The sequence below is a fragment of the Ochlerotatus camptorhynchus genome, unplaced genomic scaffold (assembly GCF_037179485.1).
Source record: "Ochlerotatus camptorhynchus isolate MF236.1 unplaced genomic scaffold, CSIRO-AGI_Acam_v1.1 ptg000521l, whole genome shotgun sequence".
Classification (NCBI taxonomy): Eukaryota; Metazoa; Arthropoda; class Insecta; order Diptera; family Culicidae; genus Ochlerotatus; species Ochlerotatus camptorhynchus.
The window spans coordinates 719,059-742,268 of record NW_027041005.1 but is presented as its reverse complement, the minus strand read 5'-3'; the positions used below and the strand labels follow the sequence as shown (position 1 = coordinate 742,268).

The window sequence follows — 23,210 nt, the reverse complement described above, 5'->3', positions numbered from 1 at the left end:
ACTTGTTGGAGTATTGGAAGGACATTGGTAACGATAGAGGAAAATTCGAAGATGTTACCAAGTGACTATTTCATGAAATGATCCAATCAGAATACGAAGATGACGATTCCTTTTCGGATACAGACAGCGAAAATGATTTCCATATAAGCGAATTCGAAGGTTTACTGATGGGGAGGACGAAATCTTCCAAGGATTCGTTGGCGTATGAATAGTGAATGAAGAGATGAAGGATGTAAATCAGTATAACACACTACAGAATAATAACTATTAATTATAATGACTTGAAGTCACAATTTTATAAATTTAATTCTAATAACTAAATAATTAAAATAACTAATAGGGTTTTTGATCTAATTTCCGTGTTACTAAGGACAACCCGTGCTTTACCTCTCTTTTCTGAACGAATTTAAACCAAAAATGGAATATTTCTGTCAAAGATGACTTCTAAATTTATCCACCTTTCCATACGTACCGTTGGATTTGATAAAGAGTCACAAATTGTAGAGATATTGTTCAAAATCTAATACTGCTTCTTGATTCTAAATTCGTTCTACGAGTTTCAATTCCGTCCTAACGCATTGAAACGCCATTTGATTTTCTTCGTCCTACGGATAAACGTAGAAAAAGGGGATTCGCTAGGAACGCTTCTTTTGTTTTGAGAACAATGATCATAAATATTCATACAATGCGCTTTAACAGGATTTATGTTGTAGCTAATGAACTAAAGCATCGGAACAAACCTATTATTGATTTGTGCACGGTGAAATCATTGATATTATTGATCTTTTCTGATCGATAGAACGGAAATGGGCGATTACGACGAAGTAGCGCTCTACCCTAATCTCTTTCAATCTCTTTTAATTTCTCTTTCATTGGCGGTGTGATGTAATCAATGATGCGCAAACAAAACGAGGCAATTTCACACAAAACCTACCTAAACCTTTCCCTTTCTACAATCTGAGCAGCTGGTTCACCACAAGTTACCTCGCAGAACTTTTTTTTAACCCCCATGGATAAAGATGCTCGATTCGAACGAAATTCTCATACAAAAAAAAATATTTTTTACATGAGAATTTCGTTCGAAACGAAATACCAGAATAGGGGTGGCTGTGTTGCTCACTCCTCTCCCCTTCTATGGTGTATTATGGACGGTGTGAATATTCACATCGGTGACATGGCCCCTGACCCCCTTGTACATCATAAAATGAAAATGAAAATGAAATTTCTCGTGACTTAGCTAATGGATCGCCGGTTTTAGGTTTATTCTCAATTCTGACTCAATGTAATTTAAATTTTAGATTCTCATATTATTATCTCTTCAAACAGAACAAATACAGAATTTAAATCATAGTTTCGAATATTTCTTTGATTTTATCCATTAAGTCGCAATAATTTATTACCTCATTATCTTAAAAACTCTGGTAGAAATATACTTCAAATCGAACTATGTGATTAATTAAAATCCACACTAAACTGACACTTCCGTCTACATGCTCCATTGAATTGAAGTCAACGATGGCCGTTCGCAATGCATCTAATGATTTATCCTCTATATTCTAACAATTTCTACCGGTATCGGTATTTTTTTAAAGAAATCTCATCAACTGAGCTATCGTTAAAACATTAAATTTAATTTAAAAACCTTCTAAGAGGAGAACCAACCCAATGCTGAAAGTCTCTATAATAAAAGAAATTAACTAAAATTCTAAATTGGCAGAATTTCACAAAACCTCCCAAATGTTCAAAGATATTTTTAAGTTCGGGGCATTTCGTTACATTTAAATGTATTGCTTCATGGAACTTCGGGATAGAAATTCAACGCAAATTCTAGTAGCACAGTTCGAGAAACTTCATAAAACATCAAAAAAGTGCAGGAAGCTTCGTAAAGGTTCATCATACTAATCAGATGCTTAGTGAACTTCATAAAAGTTCAAGTATTTTTGGAATAGTTCAGATAACTTCTTAGGGCTTCAAAGAACTTCGTATCAGTTTTGCAGAAATCCTACTTTTCAGACCTTCCTGGAATTTCATTTAATTTCTGGGACCTACCCAGATGTTCAGGAATATTCGTACAAAATGTTGAGGTTCTTCCCGTATGTTTGAAAAAGTCCATATATGAAATCTATGAAATCTTAAGCATTAAGAGAGCTTAGCAACATATTTAACTTGGGTAAAACTATTTTCACAGAATTCCAGAAGTCTTCAAATTTGGCAACCCTGGGGCAGGTGGCAATATGTAACTACAAGGACTTGAACTTGTCATTCTCATTTGAAAGACATTGATTTACAAGTTACAAGTTCTTGTAGAATTCATTATGCTACATGAAATTTTGAAATGCATTATGAAACATTGTACCAGAAGACGCTGTTTGGTTGTTACGGCCTCATATCTTTGCATCATTTTCTGGCTAAGCCTATCTGTGCCAAATGCGTTTCCTCGGAAACGAGCAGAATCTTACTGAGTGACCAGCAATTCGGTGTTTGTCCTTTTTGCATAAAACATGCGTTCGTTACTGCCATAAAATAATTTTGAGAATTTTGTTTTATTGTAAGCCTATAACTGTGAACCAGTTTAATTATTCGCAACAAATGAATAATTTTCTAAAAAATGATAAAACTGTGTGTGTCTTCTACGAAATACATGAATCTTTCTTTCATTTGAAAATCAAAAAACGTTCGAAATGTTTATTCAGAACACCAGTGCTGCATATTGCACTATGACATAGTGGCCTAGATTTTTTGCCCTATTCGATCAAAGTCACTTACACCCCTTTCCTTCTAACCCTCACATATTTTACGGGCATAAATATTAAGTTTTCGTGGTATGCTACTGGATTTAAAGATTTGCCATCGATTCCTAGTACTGACTACTTCAAACTAGGGAAACAGGCTTTTTCAGTAACCAAACGAATCCTTGCTAACGAGGAGGCGTCACATCTAAATCTCAATTCTAGATGCTCGAAAAATCTCATACTAGCCAATCAATCTACGAAAAAAATTCTTACAATTCTCGTATCTACTTGCATCGTACAGAAAATTGTCAGAATCAACATCAATCTTCTTTCTGTCTACTCAGCGTGCGCGCAGCTAACCACACCAAAACAAAATATATCCTGCATCATAGATAAAGTTGTACCCCTCGCTTGCTAATAAGTCCTCGGGTTGGGTGGACCGAGGATCAAGCTTGCAATTGATCATTACAGCTAAAATGCTATTTTTCGTAATTATGAAACTATGAGATACTATAATCACAGACAAACAGACGTAACACTTTGAACAAGTTTTTCTTGAAAACATAGTATGTCAAAACATAAGACCTCAGTAACGGCATCTCTCTGGCTTCTCGCGGAAAACAAGAGTGCTCGCTAATTCGCAAACAATATTGCAGAAAAGTTCTATAGAATGTATAGAAACGTCAAAATGATCCGATGCCAGCGCTGCGGCGAGTAGTTCGCGGAACTGATAATATTCAAATCAACCGTTAAATTCGTGAACGAAGATACACAATGAAGTGTTACGTTTGTTTGTCTGTGCTATAATGGTAATTTTTATTTGTAAGAAGCAAGAATAGGTGGCAAAGTTTGTGCATGACATAAAAAAATTGTCAATTATGTTTTACTTACGGTTTCACAACTTCCAAATCATCTTTTGCAACTGGCTTTTTGTTTTCCTTCTTGGTATCCTTCCACTTCAAGCTACCTCTTCGCTGTTTTTCGTCCATATCTTTCCAGTGCAGTGTTTCGGTTGGTTTCGGAGACTTTGGGGCGCCTGATTTGGAAGACTTGCTAGCCTTCTGCGGTCGTAAAGGAGGCACTGCCCCTTGTGGTGGTCCGAGTCGTTTTCCTTTATTGCTGAGTATGGCACTTTTACCTACCAAAAGCTGATTGACCTGTAGCGAATTGCTGTTCTGTGGACCTGAGGTTGGTTGTCTAGCCACGGCCGCTGATAAGATGATATGTGCCTGTCGTTGTCGTTCTCTTAGCTTATCGTATTGCTTTTTCAAAAGCGATATATCGAGGTTAATCTTTTCCCTCCCTTCATTTGGCCCTTTCAAGTTTGTTGGTATACCAAGAGATGCTCTCCTGCCGGAACGTAGGCCCCAAGCAGTCGCAGTAACAGCCAAACGAGAATCCTCATCAGATTCACCTTCGTCATCCGAGTAGAATATCCTAAAAGATACAAAAATAATACTAATCTTTGTACTTCAGCTCAGCTACAACTTTTATATTATATTTTTCACCTGAGATTGGACGAGTCCTTTAGTTGACTGATGTTATGTACATGCTTTTCCCTTAACTTATGTAAATCTTGTATTGGACCTATATCTACAATTCGCTGTATTAGGCCGTTGCAGTCGATTAAATTGCCATTCACTAGTTCCGTTGATAATGCTCCCATTTTGCAGTAGAAATCGTCAGCTGTCTTCGTGACTATGATTCGGCTGTAGAATAAGAGTATAGTTTAGATTAAGTATGGATAATAAATTACACAAAGTACCCTTCTAGCAGGCCCCAAATCGCTAACGCCGTGCGTAGCAGCACATCACTGCCTTCTATCAGAATAAGATCCCAGATGCGCAGCACCGAATTGCTGGGTAGGCAAGTGCAAAACAACGTAAGGAACCATTGCATTGTAAATACATTCGTTAATGGTGGCTCGAAAGCTCCTTCTGGTCCTTGTAATTTCTGCAGGTGCCGGGCTAGCTTAGGTAAACGGGTACCTAATAGGTCTCGAAATACCGCCATGTCAGCTTGCAGCCCTCCTAATGAACCACAAAAATATCCCGGCGGAAGCAAACCTTCTATTAGCAAAATCATCACTTTGATGGAATCTGCTTCATTTTTGTCCATAACCTGCAGTATGAGTGCGCCGAGCATATTGAATCCTTGACAGTACCCTACTTCGGGGTTGAACCTGGAATATCCAAGCAAAACCCGTTTCAGCTTGGCCTGGTTGATAGTACCTGAAGGCCCAGAACATAAACTGGATCCCGTACGGTGAAGATCCTGGTGATAAATATAAAGTAAAGCTCGGTGCTCACAATTCACGAACATCTTAAGTTACCTTCACAATTTGAATTCCTAGCTCCTCATCGTCTTCGTCCCATTGATCAGTCAAATACTTCTCTCCTTCCTCATTCCAATTGATTCCCTTAGATTGAAGGTATCTGTCCGACAACGCCAACCATAGCTACAAAATGATATTTAAAGTAATATTACTGAGACCATCTTTCCATTGGCGAAAAATACCTTACGACGAAACTCAGGTGGCATACCACCAGGTAAGCGTGCCACCATTTTCATTGCGTGAAGCCACTGGTTGAAGTCGGATTGAGTATCCGGGATTCCCATCTTCTTTAGATTATGATCAGATGTTGATGTTGATGGAGGAGGTGGTGGTGGAGGTGAGATACTTAGGGGTATTTCATCGGATTCAGTTACTAGATTAAAGATGGGAAAGTTCGAAATAATTTTAAGATTACTGATTGCTTGTCATGTTTGTAAGATGCAGACTTTTATTTTATTTCTTGACCCTATTGATGGATAACAAAGTACTTGCTTGTCAGCCTCAGCACATGCAACATGATATTGTTAGGAATAATTTATTCTGGATCCATTTAAATAGAAAAGTTTGACACAATTTGCTTAAATAAATAAAAATATACGTAGGTATGATTCATAAATTAGACATACAGTTTGCAGGTTTGGAACTAAATTTCAATTTTCGCCCATAAATAGAAAAGGATAGGAATAATTTGAACACAGAACTTATTGTACTGTAGCACCCCTAGTGGTCGGTTATGGAATGTATTGACAACAGTTAATTATGAAAGAGCTCCTGCTGTAAATTTTATAACGATTCGTACTGATTTAAACAGGTTATGCCACATGGAAGACAGGAGAAGACAATTTATGTTGCCGACATCGTTGAAAATACGACGTGGTTATCTCCTCTTATCGGGAAAACGCTAAAATTTGCGAAAAAAAGTCACGGCACTAGGATATGTCCCCGGTAAGTGAAGTTCGTTTTCGCCGACAAATTCGTCTGGAAGCTGATGATCTGGCAGTAGATCTATATATGTTTATTTATTGTTTCGTCTTCGATTTAATCGTACATACTACTCTACCTATTCTTAATCCTATTTTTAAATCATTCTTAGAAATCGTCAAATCATAATGATCATAATCACACCAACGTCGTTGAAATCTGTACCGCGAAAACGACACACGGAAGTTCTACGAGAAGCTAAATAGTTCGCGCAAAGGCTGCGTACTGCAAGCCGATATGTACAAGGACTTGCACGGTAATCTTCTCACGAACGAGTGTGAGGTGATTGAGAGGTGGAAGGAGTACTATGACGAGCACCTCAACGGTGATGCAGCAGAAAACGAAGGTGGCACGGCAACAAACCTTGGGGCACGCGCAGAAGACGACATGCTTCTGGTCCCTGATCTTCAAGTAGTTGAGGAGGAGATCGGTCGGCTGAAAAACAACAAAGCAACTGGTGTAGATCAAATACCAATTTGGGAGGAGGAGATATTACCGGAGGAGTGGATGAAAGGTGTCGTATGCACAATCTACAAAAAGGGCGACAAGTTGGATTGCTGCAACTAGCGCGCGATCACACTGCTGAGCGCCGCCTACAAGGTACTCTCCCTAATTCTATGCCGCCGCCTGTCACCATTTGCAAGAGAGTTCGTTGGGCAATACCAGGCGGAATTCATGGGTGCCCGCGCTACCACGGCAGGTTCTGCAGAAATGCCGCGAATAAAACATGCCCACACATCCTTTGTTCATCAATTTCAAATCCGCATACGACACGACACGATGGATCGAGTGATGTGCGTTGTTCGAGTATCGGGGACACTCTCGAGTCCCTTTGAATCTCGAAGGGGGTTAAGGCAAGGTGATGGACTTTCATGTCTGCTATTCAACATCGCGTTAGAAGGTGTGATCAGAAGGCGGATTGGAGTTGCCATCAACGCATCAAAAACAAAATACATGAAAGGAAGAGGTTCTAGGGGAAGACAATGTTAGCCTCCCACCCCGAGTTCAGATTGACGGTGACGAAATCGGGGTGGTCGATGAGTTCGTGTATTACGGCTCACTGGTCACCGCCGAAAATGATACCAGCAGAGAAATTCAAAGACGCTTTATAGCTGGGAATCGTGCCTACTTTGGACTCCGGAGGACGCTCCAGTCGAATAAAAATCACCGCCGCACGAAGTTGACGCTGTTTAGACCGTATACGGCCACCAAACCTAGAATATGCTCTTGGAGGACCAATACAATCATGTCGAAAATTTCATGTAATTTTTATGACCACATAAATAAACAAATGCAGTAAATGCATTGTATTAATGATAATTTTGTCCTTTTTAGCAAGTAATATTACACCATATTTTCGACATGATTGTAGTGCATCCACTTTGACGTGATATCAAAATTATTTTTTTGCTGTGTAGTTAAATTAGTTTTATGTTAAGTAGTTAGGGTGTACAGTGTGCTACGAACACACTTTCTTAATTATTATTTTCTTGTAATACGTTACGCTGAGCATTCTTAACACAATAATGTTTATTTACTTTTCACGATACACACTATGAAAAATTCAGATACATTTCGACGCTCTGAGGCTGACATATACGAACGTCACTCATGACGTAAAATTGAGACATAAATATGGGAAATCCAGTTCGATCAAATGAATTTTTTTTTATATCTTTATTAAGGAGACTTTCAGCCGGTGGCTGGCTCGTCTCCGATATATCAAATGAATTACTTGGTCACGGAGCATTTAATTGTATATGGTTTTCTCAGTCTAGGGTAATCCAAACAGTCAGTTTTGCATTTCCCTTCATGTTACATGATATGTTTGTTTAAGTTTCAACTTTTACGTCAATGTTGAATTCCGTAACGTGTAAATTTTGTTTTCTAAGTGTGTAGGTAGTTGGTTTTTACAGCAGCGATGTCACATACACATATTTTTCTCTAATGATACAGATTCATTGACAAATTTCGATACAGAAATTTGAAAAAAAAAAATAGATTTACATAGATCTGCAGGTTTATACAGTTGTTTGGATTTTTTTTTAGAAAAATAAAAAAAAATATGGGTTGAGCTCAAAATACAGATGGAAAATGTGGCATCACTGTTTGATAGGTAAATTTTGCTTCACTCTCAAACACCTTTGGCTAAAAATCTCGTTAATGCGGTTTAATAGAAAAAAATCAAACACCGACTCTAAATTTCACCCGCTCTCAAAATATGAACGTAATCACAATAATTTAAGTGTATCTGGTCATTTGGGGACAGTAAGTAGAGAGGGTCTAGTATAAGAGAGAAGCTGATTCAAAACAAACTGCTTTGGCAACCTATGCCTAAGTTATTTCTAGGAACACTGCCAATGCAATCAAGATAGGCGCTGCTCGATTGGCTCTGGCTTTGACATACATACTAGTGTAAAGCATAGTTAATGATTTAATTGGCGAGGTTTTAAAAGTCTTGTAATCAATGGTTTTTATAACAGCATGAAAAAAAAAATGTGTGGTAACTTAACCTGGAGGTGACACCTATTTTGTTTCGGCTGTGACAAATCCAACTCTTAAGGCGAATCTCTAAGAAAGCCTCAAATTTCAAGAGCACACATGTAAGTATCTGCAAAACAAACAAAAGTGAATCTGGAGCTCCATGTTTGCTGTAGTGCAGCAAACAAGGAGTTAAAATTTTATCATTGCAAATTTTGTGGAGCTCAGATAGACTAGGCAGTAAAAGCACGATATTACCAAGCCGGATCATCATGTAATTCGTAATCCAGATAAAATTGTGTTATTTGAGTAGGTTTATAGAGATCATTTTTTTACAACTTTTTTTCTAGTATTTATGACACTTAACTTTACAAAACATTTTAAGTAAAAAAAAACTCGATAATATTATTAACGCTATGCTCCAGGATTTAAAGAAACATGTCATTTTGAGAACTTTTTAAATTTTAGTCACCAGTTTCTGTATATTCAAGATATTTGCAATAATATGAAAAAATCAATTTTTGGCCCATGATCACCCCGACTGGTGGTATTGTGCTTGCCATACAATATATACCAATTCATGGATCGGTCGGCATAGAAAGCTCTCATTTAATGACTGTGAAAGCGAATCTAGAACACTAAGAGCGAGTTTATTTTTATTCAGTTCCAACCTGGATTGGGTATCAAGATTGCTCTATGGTTATACAAAAGAACATTCGGTAAACAGTGGGGACTGAAACCAAAAATGATCCATGACATTTACTCGGCAATTGTGAAACCCAGGGTTACTTATGGTGCATTGGTCTGGTGACCAAAAACAAAAGAGAGTGTTGCTCAGGGAAAGTTAGAAAAACTGCAAAGGTTAGCAACTCTCTCAATAACAGGTGCAATGAGAAGTACTCCATTTATATGCTACCATTGCATCAATTTGTACAATTAGAAGCCGAAAAGTGTGTTCTAGGGATTACAAGGTCAACGAAACTCTTTTAAGGAGACCATAGAGGACATCTTAGGATTAAAAAAAAAACTGTTAGTATCAACTCTCTAGTAAGGAACAACGAAGACTGATGGAGAAAAGATACAATTTCAATCGCCTTTTTCAAGTATTTGACCCTGGGCGTAATTCATGGCAATTTGGCGGTCCGATTGTTTTTTAGACAGATGGTTCAAGATTGAACAATCAAGTGGGAGCAGGAGTAGCTGGCCCAGGGATAGACATATCGGTTCCTATGGGTAGATGGCTAACTGTGTTCCAAGCTGAAATCCAACCAATTTTAGAGTGTTCTATTATATGTTTGCGTAGAAACTATAAGAGTTCAAATATATGCATAATGTCCGACAGTCAAGGGTCGGCAACATGTACATCAAAACTTGTCTGGTAGTGTGTTCAATCACTTCAAAAATTTTCTTGTCATAATCAAGTCAACTTATATTGGGTTCCTGGTCATTGCGGGATTGATGGAAATGAATGAGCTGATGCACTAGCAAGACTCGGATCTTATCATAAGTTCATAGGGCCAGAGCCCTTTTGTGGCTTATGGGCTGCATCTTTTAGAATGGAGCAAAAAGCGTGGAAATCTTCAAAAGTGGAGGAAAACTGGAAGAACACTTATTGCTAGGCAGTCGAAGTGATTCGTCAATCCAAACATTTCTGTGACTCACAAAGTACTGGAACTTTCTTAAAAAGATCTTAGTATATACACAGATCTTATAACAGGTCATTGTCCGAGCAGTTATCACTTGAAGCTGATTGGAAAACTTCAAGATGATGTATGTCGCTTCTGTGTCATAGAAAAGGAAGACTCGGAACATTTGCTATGCCACTGTCCGACAATTATCAATAAAAGGCGTAAGATCTTCAACAAGGGGCTGATAGAACCCTTTCACATTTGGAGAACAACTCCCAGTACGGCAGTGCACTTTATTCGAAGTGTAATGCCTTGCGGGGATAATGCTATTAGTCAAAAAATGGCGATTATCCCTAATAACAGTGATACGGCATCTTGATATAGCTAAAAAAGGGAAATATATCACAATGGATTAGTAAAATGGTCGCAGTGATGAAAATACTCGACAAGGATTAAAAAAATTAAAGGGTTGTGTCCTAGACACGACCGCAGTATGACGTAAAACCACGCAAAATTGATGTTTGTCACGCATTTTTGACTACTATATTTATTATTATGAATGAGGCGGAGCAGAACGTTTCTTTTGTGCAGAATATGGAAAAAAGGATGGACTTTGGATGTTAATCCAATTGCATATATAGAGGTACCAGATATGTTTACGGTCAGTTGTTGGTGATTTACCAACATAATATCATCGGATCGGAAGCAATTGTTTTGAATTTTTTTACTTTTATTTTTACTTATAATTGTAGTTTGTTTAAAATTTATTTCCCAAAAAAAATATCGTCAAATTCATGTCTTTTTTGAGCTGACGTTATAGACGGGGGTAAGGGGAGAGGGATATTTTGCATATCCAAATTAGATACTGTTTTATATCTTTTCAGGTTCAAGCAGAATGATGTGCAACCAAGTGGTATTCGTTTATGATGACTGGGTTTGGGGAAAACGTTTAGTTCATGAAAACAGTGATAAAATTATCATTTGCCCATTTTAAAAAAGTTTTTTGATTAAAAATTGGAAAATAATTTATTTCAGCAGATTTTTTAAGTAATATTCTATCGATTGGCGTATTTGGATTTTAATTTCATCTTTAAATGACAAAGTTACAAGCGTTCAAAACCTAACACTACTTCACCACACATATTTTTTTATTTGTACCCCAGTATAGTCGGCAAAGACGTAGTTCTATGTCAAAAAAGATTGGGTCTGCATGCTTTCTGACAAACGGTAGTTTGTTTGTTTGTTTTTTAAACCTACCTCAGATTGAGTTACGGTCGTCTGAAAAATGGTTCAGAAATTAAGATAAGGGGAATTAGTTGCTTTCAAGTAATGTCAGGTTTATGGGAGTATTAACCTTTTGGAAAACAACGTGGAATCGTTTTTTTTAAGAAAAAAATATTACATTTGTACTAACTTTGTGGACTTAGAATAAGAAAAAATTAAAAGTTAAGATATACTTAATTTGTTAAAATAGTTCACCGCAAACAGCACTGTAAACCATTGTTGAAGTGCTAAAAACACTAAGTTGAACCGGAGATGAACCAGCGTTTGGTTGAAAGTGTCCTTAATAAAGATAACTAACTAACTAACTAAGTTGCACGCAAGTATAAGTTTCAATACAAGAATGATAGGCCAAGAGGCAAACAAGAAGATATTTTAAAAATGTTATGCAAATATCGTAACAAGAACATCATAAAATAAAATAGAATCAATCGTGAATAGAACATTCAATGTGTTTCAGCTTGTCCGCATGCTGATCATAACAACATGTTTTGTTTAGCTGTCATTTTAATATTATTTTTAGCTTTCATGTCTGATATCCGGTGTTAAATTTTCATACCGAATGACAACCTACCTATTCATAAAAATAATTACGGAACCAACCTTGATAGCAGTGAAGTGTAGCAGGTGTATTAGTGTCGTTTCCGTTGCTGCTAGTATTTCCACCTACAGCAAGATTTTTAAGTGTGCTAAACAGTGAACTCATGTCAGGAGAATCGAAAGTCACTGCCGTTGTTTATAGTGCGTTGAATCTGCCGAAAACAGCAACCGCTTCCAAAAGTTACTGGAAGATGATGGGAGAACTTCGAAATCCAACTGATACCGATACGTGATCCTACTATCAATTGAGCTGGGTAGGTTGTGATAATTTGGATGTGGTCACTGAAGCTCTCAGTTGTGGAGCAACTTTTCATCATCACATCGTAAATCATACCGTTATGATTTTTCACCAAAGCAGCAATGTTTATGTTCGTGCTGGTGCTGTAGAGGATTTGCTTCCATTGGAATCGTTATTTTTCACCTATGTGCCTATTTATTCGCGAAAATTTAAAATCATTCCGTAAGCGTCAATGCTGCCGAAGATAATTCAATCTTTCGTGTAACTCAATAGCAAAGTACAGATGATATGCATATGGTGCAGTAATGATGAATTATGGATTGAATGGCAGTTTGATTTGTTTTTCCCAATCATAATGATATTCAGTTATTGCAAGCTTTAAATGATATCGATGCTACATACGAAAACATAATTTAGACTTAAATGCAAAAAGAAAAAGACAATAATACATTTTCAGTTGAACTCAGAATGAAATGTTTATACAAGTTTTATTATAACCAGCGTAGACGTCTCCGGTATGGTATGCCGCGTCTTTACTAACTATTTAAACTATCGGGTGGTCCCATCATGTTGATGTAATTACCGGATCAGAAATGGTTTGTATGCACAATGTTCTCCTTATTATCGCATGGCCTACAAAAAACATTTGTAGACATCCAGAGAATATTTTTCGATTATGGTTTTGTGAGTTCAAATTTGAAACAACAAGAAGAAAAACGATGGTTATAGTGTTCTGTTGTGTCTCCCGGATGTCTGCCGTAATGGAATCAGTCTATCGACCTTCCATGTGTTCCTCTGTGCTAGAGCAAAATAAATAAGAGCCACATAGAGAAATGGGATACGGACAGCATAGAACGTGTTTCGTTTCGAGATATGACTCATCTTTTCTGTTTCCAGACAGCTTTCCTGCGGTTCAAACTTTTCAATTGCATGTGCTGTGCTTTACAATGCTTTGGTCGATATGTTTGCTCATAGTTCGGATTGCAATATTGGGTTCCAGTGGTGTCGCATTAACCTCAATATTCTTGTGCACCAACTCTCAAAAGGAATACAAATTTCAAAATATTACTAGAAATTGATACATCTCATCTGAAGAAGCATATTATATCTGTTTTGCTACCAATCAAATAGCATTAGATAAGGTAAAACAGCAAAATAGGGTTATCTTCCATTTAATTCCACTTAATTAATTTTGGTATCCATGACAGATACGTATTTCGACTACAATGTGCAGTCTTCATCAGTGCCATTCCCACTAAAGAACTTATCAAAATCTAACCCCCTTAAGTACTCATCCCCTAGGTATAAAAGTCAAGATCACAGGTATATAAATGAAACTACAATGTGTTGAATCGGAACCTACCTAACTAATTAAAACCAAAGATTTAAGTAAGCTAAAGGAGAAAAATCTATTCAACTCTCTAATAAGGAAAATCCCAAAGGCTTGGTAGCCATCATAATGAAGTAATGAAATTGGGTTGTTAGCGGAATGCTTTAATAAAACAGCAAAATAGGGTTATCTTCTATTATACCTAGGGGATGAGTACTTAAGGGGGTTAGATTTTGATAAGTTCTTTAGTGGGAATGGCACTGATGAAGACTGCACATTGTAGTCGAAATACGTATCTGTCATGGATACCAAAATTAATTAAGTGGAATTAAATGGAAGATAACCCTATTTTGCTGTTTTATTAAAGCATTCCGCTAACAACCCAATTTCATTACTTCATTAGATAAGGTGTTGAATTTTTAGTAATCAATGGAACACAGTCCTTGCTACGTTTTATGCCCAATTGATAGTTACAAGACTGACGAGATGAACTAGCCTACACAGCAAAAAATAAATTTTAATATTACATCCAAAAGGATTCACTTCATTCATGTCGAAAATTTCATGTAATTTTTATGGCCACAAAAATAAACAAATGCAGTAAAAGCAGCGTAATATCAGTTCATGCACTGTATTAATAATAATTGTGTCCTTTTTGGCAAGTAATATTACACCACATTTTTGACACGATTGAAGTGCATCCACTTTGATGTGATTTAAAAATTATTGTTTTGCTGTGTACGACTAAAAATCTCAAAAATAAAATTTAAAAAAAAAGTAACGAGATTTGGGTTGACCACCGCGGAGAAAACGCGATAGTTTTCCATGTGATTCCTATTGAGAAGATGTTTTAAAAGAAGCTTTCAAAAGAAGCGTCCTAATAAGATTCTAAAAGAAGCTTATTTTCGATGCTCATTCTAGACGCCTGCCTGTAGCTTCGCTCCTTTGACTAAAAAAGGGCAGGACAGTAAATCTGAGTAGCTGATCAGTAAAAGCGTGTTTTCCAAGGTTTAAAGAGCATTTAATTGATGTAACATAAGGTTTCCATAGTTGCCGATTTCTAATCTACATCCGTTGTTCTCTAGTTTGGAATGCTTAAGACTAGGGTTCTGATGAATGGGCAATATCAGCTCCATTGTTTTTTTTTTCCCAAAAGAATCCAATTTTGATTGACAAAGGGTCACGCATTTGGGGGTGCATCCACTCTCCGAAGGGTATAAATAGCTGGAACTAACAATTCGAATTAGTTCCTTTCCATAATGGCAAGAATGACTACTGTGTCAACACGGAACACTTTATAATTTTTCTATAGTTATGGAGTAATATGACATGTTCTAAACTAAGGGCACGTTTTATGTCCCGATCAGAGAATAAACGGTGTTCAAAGCTGGTGCACAGGTAAAAAGTGAGGCTAAGCTAAGCCGCTGCTAGATTCAAAGGGAAGATGTGCTTCATTAAAAAAAAGTACTTGCCATCTAATAAACCGCCTTTCAGTTTGAATCCTAGCCTTAAAATATGAGCCTGTGCAAAAATGGTAAAGATTTATGAAGGTTTAGAAGTCACGCAAATGAAAAACGTAAAAATGTAGCAACATTAAATAACTCAGGAATCAAATGAAACTAGTTTCAACCTGGGCAGAATAGTGCAAGTCGGAGTTTCAGGCGATTTTCACATAAAACCCCACATTTTTAAGCGCCTCTCAACTGGACAGCCCCTTATTGGTTTTTTTATAAATAACATACTCAAAGTTACATGAAAAGCAAAGTTAAACCAGCAACCCATATGAGAAAATCAAAATAAATAAATAAATAACTTGAACTCTTCGACTCCCAAACTAGAATGAAAAAGATTTTTTTTTTCAAAATAGTTTACCTCAGATTCAATGCTTATCTTTTTTCAAATATTTTCATACCGTTCTATCTTTACATTAACCTGTTGGTCACGCTACGTTCTGCTGCAGCACCAAAAAATCAGGATTTAATTTTAAAACAAAATTTTATTGATAGCTGTACTCTACGACTAGTGCAACTTAAAGTTTGTCGATTGAGCGTTCTATAAAATATGTTTATAAGCTTTTAGGGAAAAATATAAAATGGAAAATCAGTTACTTTTTACTTGCTTGCCTACCGATTCGACACAAAATTTAAAACCAAAAATTGAATTATTCATCGATATGTTATGATGAAATAAACCATGACAAACGGAAACTAAAATCCCATCCAATAAGTTAAAAAAAACATAGGAACTCTGTTTAATACCCCGTTAACATTACAGCGTATATCACGTAATATACGCTGTCTTGCAATGAGCACTCGTACATCTAGTTTTCACTGTAAATCCTATGTATGAGTGCTCATTGCAAGACAGCCTATATTACGTGATAATCTCCATGATGCTAATTGGTTCAAGTTGATCACATCCTTAGAGGGTGCATCATATCAAAATGCCAAAAAAGTAATTCGATATTTCTAATGTTTAATAGAAAATATTAGCAATTTGCTATTGCAAGCAACCAGCTGTTGAATATAGCATCTCGGTTGACCAATTCGGCTTCATACAACATAGACGAACACCCACGCCATGTAAGACAATGCATCACTCACTCATCACCGACATCACAGTGATCGTCACCGTTGTCATGGTTTTCTGATTGCTTTGTCAGCAACATGTGTTCTGTTATTATTGGTTTCTCTTCTGCTCTGTATCCTGACGGTAGCAGTGATTGAAGTGGGTATTGTTTTCTATGGATACGTTTGTGTGGGCAATTCACATTTCTTTTTGAATTAAAATACGAGATGTTGCAGACAACGCGGCTCTCTATGAACTGTAATCGTACGGTTAGTGATATCAGTGTGAAAGGCATATTGTGGTAAATTATGGGTTTGGGTCTTGCTCTAGACAGTAAAACATTTCGTGAGTTTTTTTTCAATTATAATCAGTACCTAGTCGATGTTTGGTATGTACATTGTAAGTACCTATATATCAGTGGTCTAATGGTGCAGAAAAGCCTTAAATTCTACTGTCGTGGTCTTATTATGTTTTTTTTGACAGATATTGAATGCGCGCGAATTCCAAAGCGAGAGAAAAAAGAACATCATTTAAAGAGTCCAAAATAAATGTGATAGCCTATGTTGGCAAGTTGATTAATTTTGGTTTCCTCCCTAGATATTCTACTTATTCACTACTGAGCTTTGTATCAAATTAGTTAATTTAACGGATGTATCAATCATGTCAAGATTTCGCGACAATTCTATACTACATAAGCTCAAAAGCGTTTGACGAATTGTGTATCACTTCTGCGTTAGCTCCGTAGACGTAGGCGCGTTGAATTCGACATGCACCAAAACCGCTTAAGGGACAACCTCGAATCAGTAAACCGTAAACTCATACATCTAGTTTTCACTGGAAATCCTATGTATAAGTGCTCATTGCAAGACAGCCTATATTACGTGAGAGAGCTAAACATCTTAATTCCGTAAGATACGAAAATCGCGCAAATTGCGAACACCGCGCGAGACAACCTTAGAGAAACTACACATTACTATCACTTAAAGAGTGCCACCAAAATAAATGTGATAGCCTATGTTGGCAAGTTGATTAATTTCGGTTTCCTCCCTAGATATTCTACTTATTTTACTATTGAGCTGTGTTTCAAATTCGTTATTTTACCGCACGTATTTCAAAATTTCGCGACCGTACCGAACTACATAAGCTCAAAAAAACTTTTGAAAAGCTTTACCGAATTGCGAATCACTTCTGCGTAAACTCCGTAGACGTAAGCGCGTTGAATCCGACAGGCGCATAAAGTTAAACATGCATCAATACCACATAAGGAAAGATCGATTCACGTAGGGATTAACATTGACTGCTGTTTAGAAATGTAAGTACTTGAACAAAAAGAAATAAGTTAACTCAAATGCTTTAACCGCATATATCAGAGATTTCGCGTATTGATAGAATAATATAGTAATCAAATACAATAAACTCAGGGGAAAACAACAACTACAAAAGATTAAAAGTTATTAACTGTCAAATACCTCTAATTTTACTTATTTCCTAAACTATTTCTCTCCTTGTAGATCTGCTTAATTCTATTGGTTTTCTTAATAGGAATATTTATTCTACAACTTTGAAGGTTAGTTGCCTCCCTAAACAGACCCCCATCCTAATTCTTTTGGTAATCCACCTAATGTTATTAGACTTTCTGAATTTTCTTATTCAAGTTCATTTGATGATTATGATATCTCATTAGTCTAATTTAATAGATAATTGAAATCTCCAATTCACCTAATCAATCATAACACATGCCTTATTAAGTACTTGCACTTGTGCTTGTAATCTAAAATTAAACAAATGTTGTTTGTTTGTTTAAAATTAAACAAATGTAAATGTTTCAAGTACTTTCGACTTTGACCTATATGTATTATATCTTAGTTTGACCCAAGTGACACCTTCAAGTGACTAAAATACTTCACTTTGAAGTTAGTTTCCTAGCTGATTTTTAAATTGTATAGGGTATATGCTCCAACTACGCTCACACGCTTTCACTATGGGTATGTCACAATAGAAGCACACCACAGTGGAAATCTCGAGCCATAGTTCAAACACTTATCCCAAATCAAAATGAAGCACATATAAGATTAGTTGCAATGCCATGTACAAAAATGGTGTTTAACATTGTTCCCTGAGTAAAACCTCAATGAAAACAACAACGAAAGCTTGTCACGCAAGTAGAAGGAGAACTGTTGGGCACTTTCTGAAAATTTCAATAGTATAATTCCCTTGCAAACCCAAATAAATCTATCTGCGTAAACATAAATAAAATAAGAGTGATTTGCGGCAAAACCCGCCAGTATCGCACCCAACGTCAGTGCCTATACGTAAGCGTACTACAACGCGGCTCTCAAACAAAGGAGTAACAAGTGTGATACTATCACTGCTAGACTAGATCTTTGGTTCTCTCATGCAGTGGTTTATCAGAGAGGGGAAGCTTAGTAATCCCCAACACCGCCCAAAATCCTACCGTCTCCAATACTCCACTATTAAAGCATGAAATTAAGTCCGCCCATATTTCTACATACAGTACCGGAGAAAAATATATAACATTCCGATTTTTTCCCATTCCAACCATGCAAGATTAGGCGTTATTAGATGAGTCTACATGAAGTTTGAGCAATTCTAGTTAAACGTTTTGTATGTGACTGCCCCTTTTTCACACTGTTATTTCTTGAAGTAAAAAGAACCTAATTAACTGAAATTTTGCACATTTGTAGTCAAAATATTGATGCATATCCTCAAAAGCTAAAGGTTATTGAAAAAAAATACGAGGTTATACACTTTTGTCCGGTACTGTAGATTTACCAATAATCCAACTATGGGTAAACGTATCTCAATTATTTTTTCATTTGAATGAATTTTGGTCCCGCATGGTATTGAGTAAGCATTTTTCACGTCATTCAGTGTATGGTCTATTGTCACACATAAAAAAAAGTCCAAACATTTCCGCAACTAGTTAATAACTGGTTAATTTAATGCAGGATTTTTGTTTTTAAAAATATCACCTTTCATGATGACAAGCTCCAAACCCTGAATCCAGTCCAGTATCAAATACAAATTACAATAATACCGCTTGGAGCATATCACCATTCATAACAATGAAGCATCTAATGAACATAGCCTTGCAAGTTGTCCATTCAAAAGACAGGAAAATAATAATAACGTTAACTTATCGCTTAGTAACTTCAGTGACGCAAGCCAACCTGTTACGGAAGGAGGTTGCAAAGTATGTGTTTGGTACATAAAATCTGTAAATTTCTTTTCCTGAGTGTTGCATTTTATGATCGCAGTGTGAGAGGGTTGAAAAATCGATGATTGCGACCCTCAGGAAGCAAAATTGACAGGTTTTATTTGTCAAACAGGAGTGAAACATTTCGCCAAAGGTCAATTCTCCAAATCAAATATTCGCGGAATGGGTCATATAGTCGGTGGACAATTCCAAGAAATATATTTAGCCACTCAAAATCCTCCTTGTAAAGATATTTTTTTCCGTGATTAACATTATACAATCTACAAAACCAGGATTCAAAAGATTCATGAGATTGTTTTTCCTTCTATTAGAAGCTGCATTTCTTTCTTAAAAAATTACTTCATGAAATTCAAAAACTGTAGGAAGTTTTCCCTTCTTTAAATAAGAGCAGTTCCTCCTAAATGTACTTTTCTTGTATGTAATTCTGAAACCCAGCATTTGTCTGTGTGAAACTATTACTTTTCCTTTTTTGAAAGCTGTACGCTCTTTTATAAAAATGTATTCCATCAAAATGGAAAGATTTTATGATTTTTTTTCTTCATTCAAACATCAACAGTTATTTAGAAATTTTCAATGCTAGTAATTACTTTTTCACTAGTATTTGAAAGTTGTAAATAATATTTACATTTTTTAGAAGCTGCTCGTTCATTTCTTTAAATTTCTTTCATCAACATTTACTGATTCATGATACTGTGCTTTCTTTTAAACATGAGGCGTTCTTCAAAGATTCGTTAGTTTTGTGAACACTTTTGAAAAGTTTTATTTAAAAGTTTGCTAATAAAGCTGATCCTCGTTCTTTTGATTAAATTTTGCATCCATTTAGATAGGAAATTTTCCTTCTTTTAAACATGAGTAGTTTTATCTAGTTCTATTGTTTATGTCATTTCTGACCTTGTGGATGAAACATTAATTCAGACTTCTCTGGAAAAGTGTTGGTTTTTTTTTTGCATGGCTGCAGTTATTATTTGGGTGGAATGTAGAAATACCCGAAGAAATACCCTTACTTCGCTTGGTTATTTATTCGTTGTCGACATTTCCTCTTGATTCAGCTAAGTTAGCCACTAAGGGACCATGTACTTATAACGCAAGATTTAAAAAAAATCCAACGTTGTCTTATTAGGGAGGCAGGGAATCTTAGGAATAGCTTACGAAATCATGAAGAATAACACGATGAATACCTAGGATAGAAAAATCCCTAGAAAAATGTAACGTAATAAGTACATGGTCCCTTAGTTGTTGTTAGTTTATTTTAATAAAAGAGTTCATAATTGAAATTCGGTGACATTTTGTTTCGGTAAAATGATCTATTTTGCGAAATGACCTTTGCCGATATTACCTTCGGTTAAATGACTTTCGTTGAAACGGCCTTCGGTGAAATGACCTTGGGAGAAATGACACAGCCCCATTCTGAATTATGTAAAATGAGTATTTGCAACCTTGCCGCTGGCGATAAAAACGTCTCAAAATGCAATAACTGTCGAAGAACTTGATCAAATTCGTCACTCGTACAGGAAAAAGCTCCAGGAATCGAATGGATCAGAACATGCACAGATATGTGCAATTTCAAAGCATTATTATTTGATCCCTGATATGTATTTAAATTGAACACCACACATGGTTTATGTTTATCATCACGATGAAAAGTTTCGAGACTTTTACAAAATAGGGTTTTATTTGACGAAAATCATCAAACCAAAACAAAAGATGAAACCAATTCTATTCGATAGCAGAGAACTTTTCCTGTAAAAACGACTTATTCGATCAACTGTCCGCAGCAGGAAAAGGTGTTATTTAATTTTGAGACATAGTTTTGATTTTTATCTAAGTATTTTTGTTTTATAAGTCGTCTATGCTTCAAAGCATAAATATTGTAGAATTTTGACCGCGGAACATATATAATTTTTATTCAGGACCATTGTGCATTAGAAATAAATCATTTTTATAGGCATGACAAAAGCTCAAATCAATAGAGTTCAGAAATGTTAAAAACTAAATGAAATACTACCGTCCATTGTATGCTGCTTTTGATTCCGGAATGCGACAGATGAATGATTGTTGTCTATGACGTTGATTGATACGATTGACTTCGATGAAGCTATGAGTTGATACTTGTCTGCGTCTCTTGAGGCGAATGGGTGGACGAAAATTGATGCTATTATGATAAGGGTGACTTAACGTATGTTGGGTTAGCCATAGGATTAACATAAGCACGACTAACACTTATTTTATCACTTGGATCCTGTAATATTTCTCAACCACCCTTTTTGGTTTGATCTAAATTGAGTTTGGCACTGTGAATTGTGATGATTGTTGGCGATTTTCTGTGCTAGCAGTTTGCCGAATTGGGAACAGTGGGCGTTGGGTGGTGGATGGTATAGATGGTGGTTTGTCGTTGTAAATATTACGTTCTACACATGACTTTATTTTCACGGCTCTTCCTCAGACACCTTCAGTGACACTAGTGAACGCGGCAATTTACTTATACACTGGTGCATTTTTGGAGTGACATTTTTCTCGTATCACGTATACTGTGAAAACTTCGCCACAAAGTGACAACATTCACCAATCTTCCATTCTGTCTAGAGCACAGGAAATAATTATTGCAGAATTTTCTTCGTTGCTATTTTTGAGCTACATATATAATTTAAGGACATATTTTTACATGCAATAAATTCTGCATGCATCTCCACTACCACAACTGCACAGGGATGAATGGCAATATGTAATTAGATTCCTCATTTGTTATTTGATGCAGCAACACCAATCTAATTATTTTCACAAATCGCTTTTTTCGCGTTTTTCCACTGCTAAGCGCATTCCAACACAGGACTCAATAAACACCTATTGTTAAACATAACGAAACATCCAGACAGAAGCACCTTTTCACTTGAACTCCAACTCGCTTGAGTTGTTCAAGGATCGATAATTGGTATTATATTTTCGATGAGGTAATTTTTCTCACATACTTCCCGATGCCAAAGGTTGTTTTTCGAGTTCAAGAGAGGTCGTGGAATCTTTTTCTACATGGAAATCCAACATTTTCTTCAGTTATTTCACATTGTATCCAGTTTTGCATTTTTTTTTTCTCTTCTAAATTACATACTAATAATCCAAAAGATCAAAATTGACTAGCTAGTAGTTTTTCAACAAGATTTTTTCATTTGACCAGCTTTCAATTCACTTTGCGCTATACTTTCGCCGTTACAATTGAAATTAAAACAGATTTTTTAGAAATTTATCCAGTTCACAGGAATTCCATTGTAAGCAAGTAATTTTCCTTGTAGGTTTTTCCCATTCCAGCTGTTCCAATTTACAAAGGCTCACTCTATGTTTTACGCGCAACACGGAAGAGTGAATTTTGTTCACGTCCATACCCGACCGATGTTGATGCTCTACTGACAGGAACAGGAAAATTTCCATACAGCGTCACTATACTCTGAACATGAGCCGTGAGAATGAATGTTTGATATGAGAAAAATTAGGATTGCTTTTCTCGTAAAATTTCGGCGGGAAATTAAAAGCTATTTTCGTCGAAATCGGACCAGCCACATAATTGACAGCCGGCGCCGGTGGTGTAGTGGTAAGCGTGTTTTACCCCAATTTATTACCCCAATGGGTCTGGGTTCAATCCCAGCCGAGGTCGATGGGATTTTTCTGAGGCATAAAAATATCTGGTCACGTCTTCCTTCGGAAGGGAAATAAACCCGTTGGTCCCAGCCCATGTGTGTTTGAATGGGTGCGATATCCTACGCAGGTGTGGAAGCTGCCTTCCTGCACATTCGATTGCCGTCAATGGAT

General features: G+C 36.4%; 1 protein-coding gene across 2 annotated transcripts in view; it reads right to left on the bottom strand.

The window, feature by feature from the left end:
- The window catches only part of LOC135712944 (serine-rich adhesin for platelets), a 35,121-nt gene extending 12,336 nt beyond the window's left edge, over positions 1–22,785 (bottom strand). The window contains exons 1-7 of one of the 2 annotated variants that reach the window (XM_065236042.1): positions 21,631–22,785; positions 12,042–12,467; positions 5,250–5,440; positions 5,065–5,190; positions 4,498–5,006; positions 4,241–4,441; positions 3,624–4,169 (exon numbers count right to left, since the gene is read on the bottom strand). In XM_065236042.1, coding sequence (XP_065092114.1) covers positions 3,624–4,169; positions 4,241–4,441; positions 4,498–5,006; positions 5,065–5,190; positions 5,250–5,440; positions 12,042–12,144 — 1,676 coding nt within the window. In that variant the 5' untranslated portion in view covers positions 12,145–12,467; positions 21,631–22,785. Of the gene's footprint in view, positions 1–3,623; positions 4,170–4,240; positions 4,442–4,497; positions 5,007–5,064; positions 5,191–5,249; positions 5,441–12,041; positions 12,468–21,417 lie in introns of both variants that reach the window. The other variant, XM_065236043.1, reaches the window with a different exon arrangement.
- Positions 22,786–23,210: the final 425 nt, after the last annotated feature.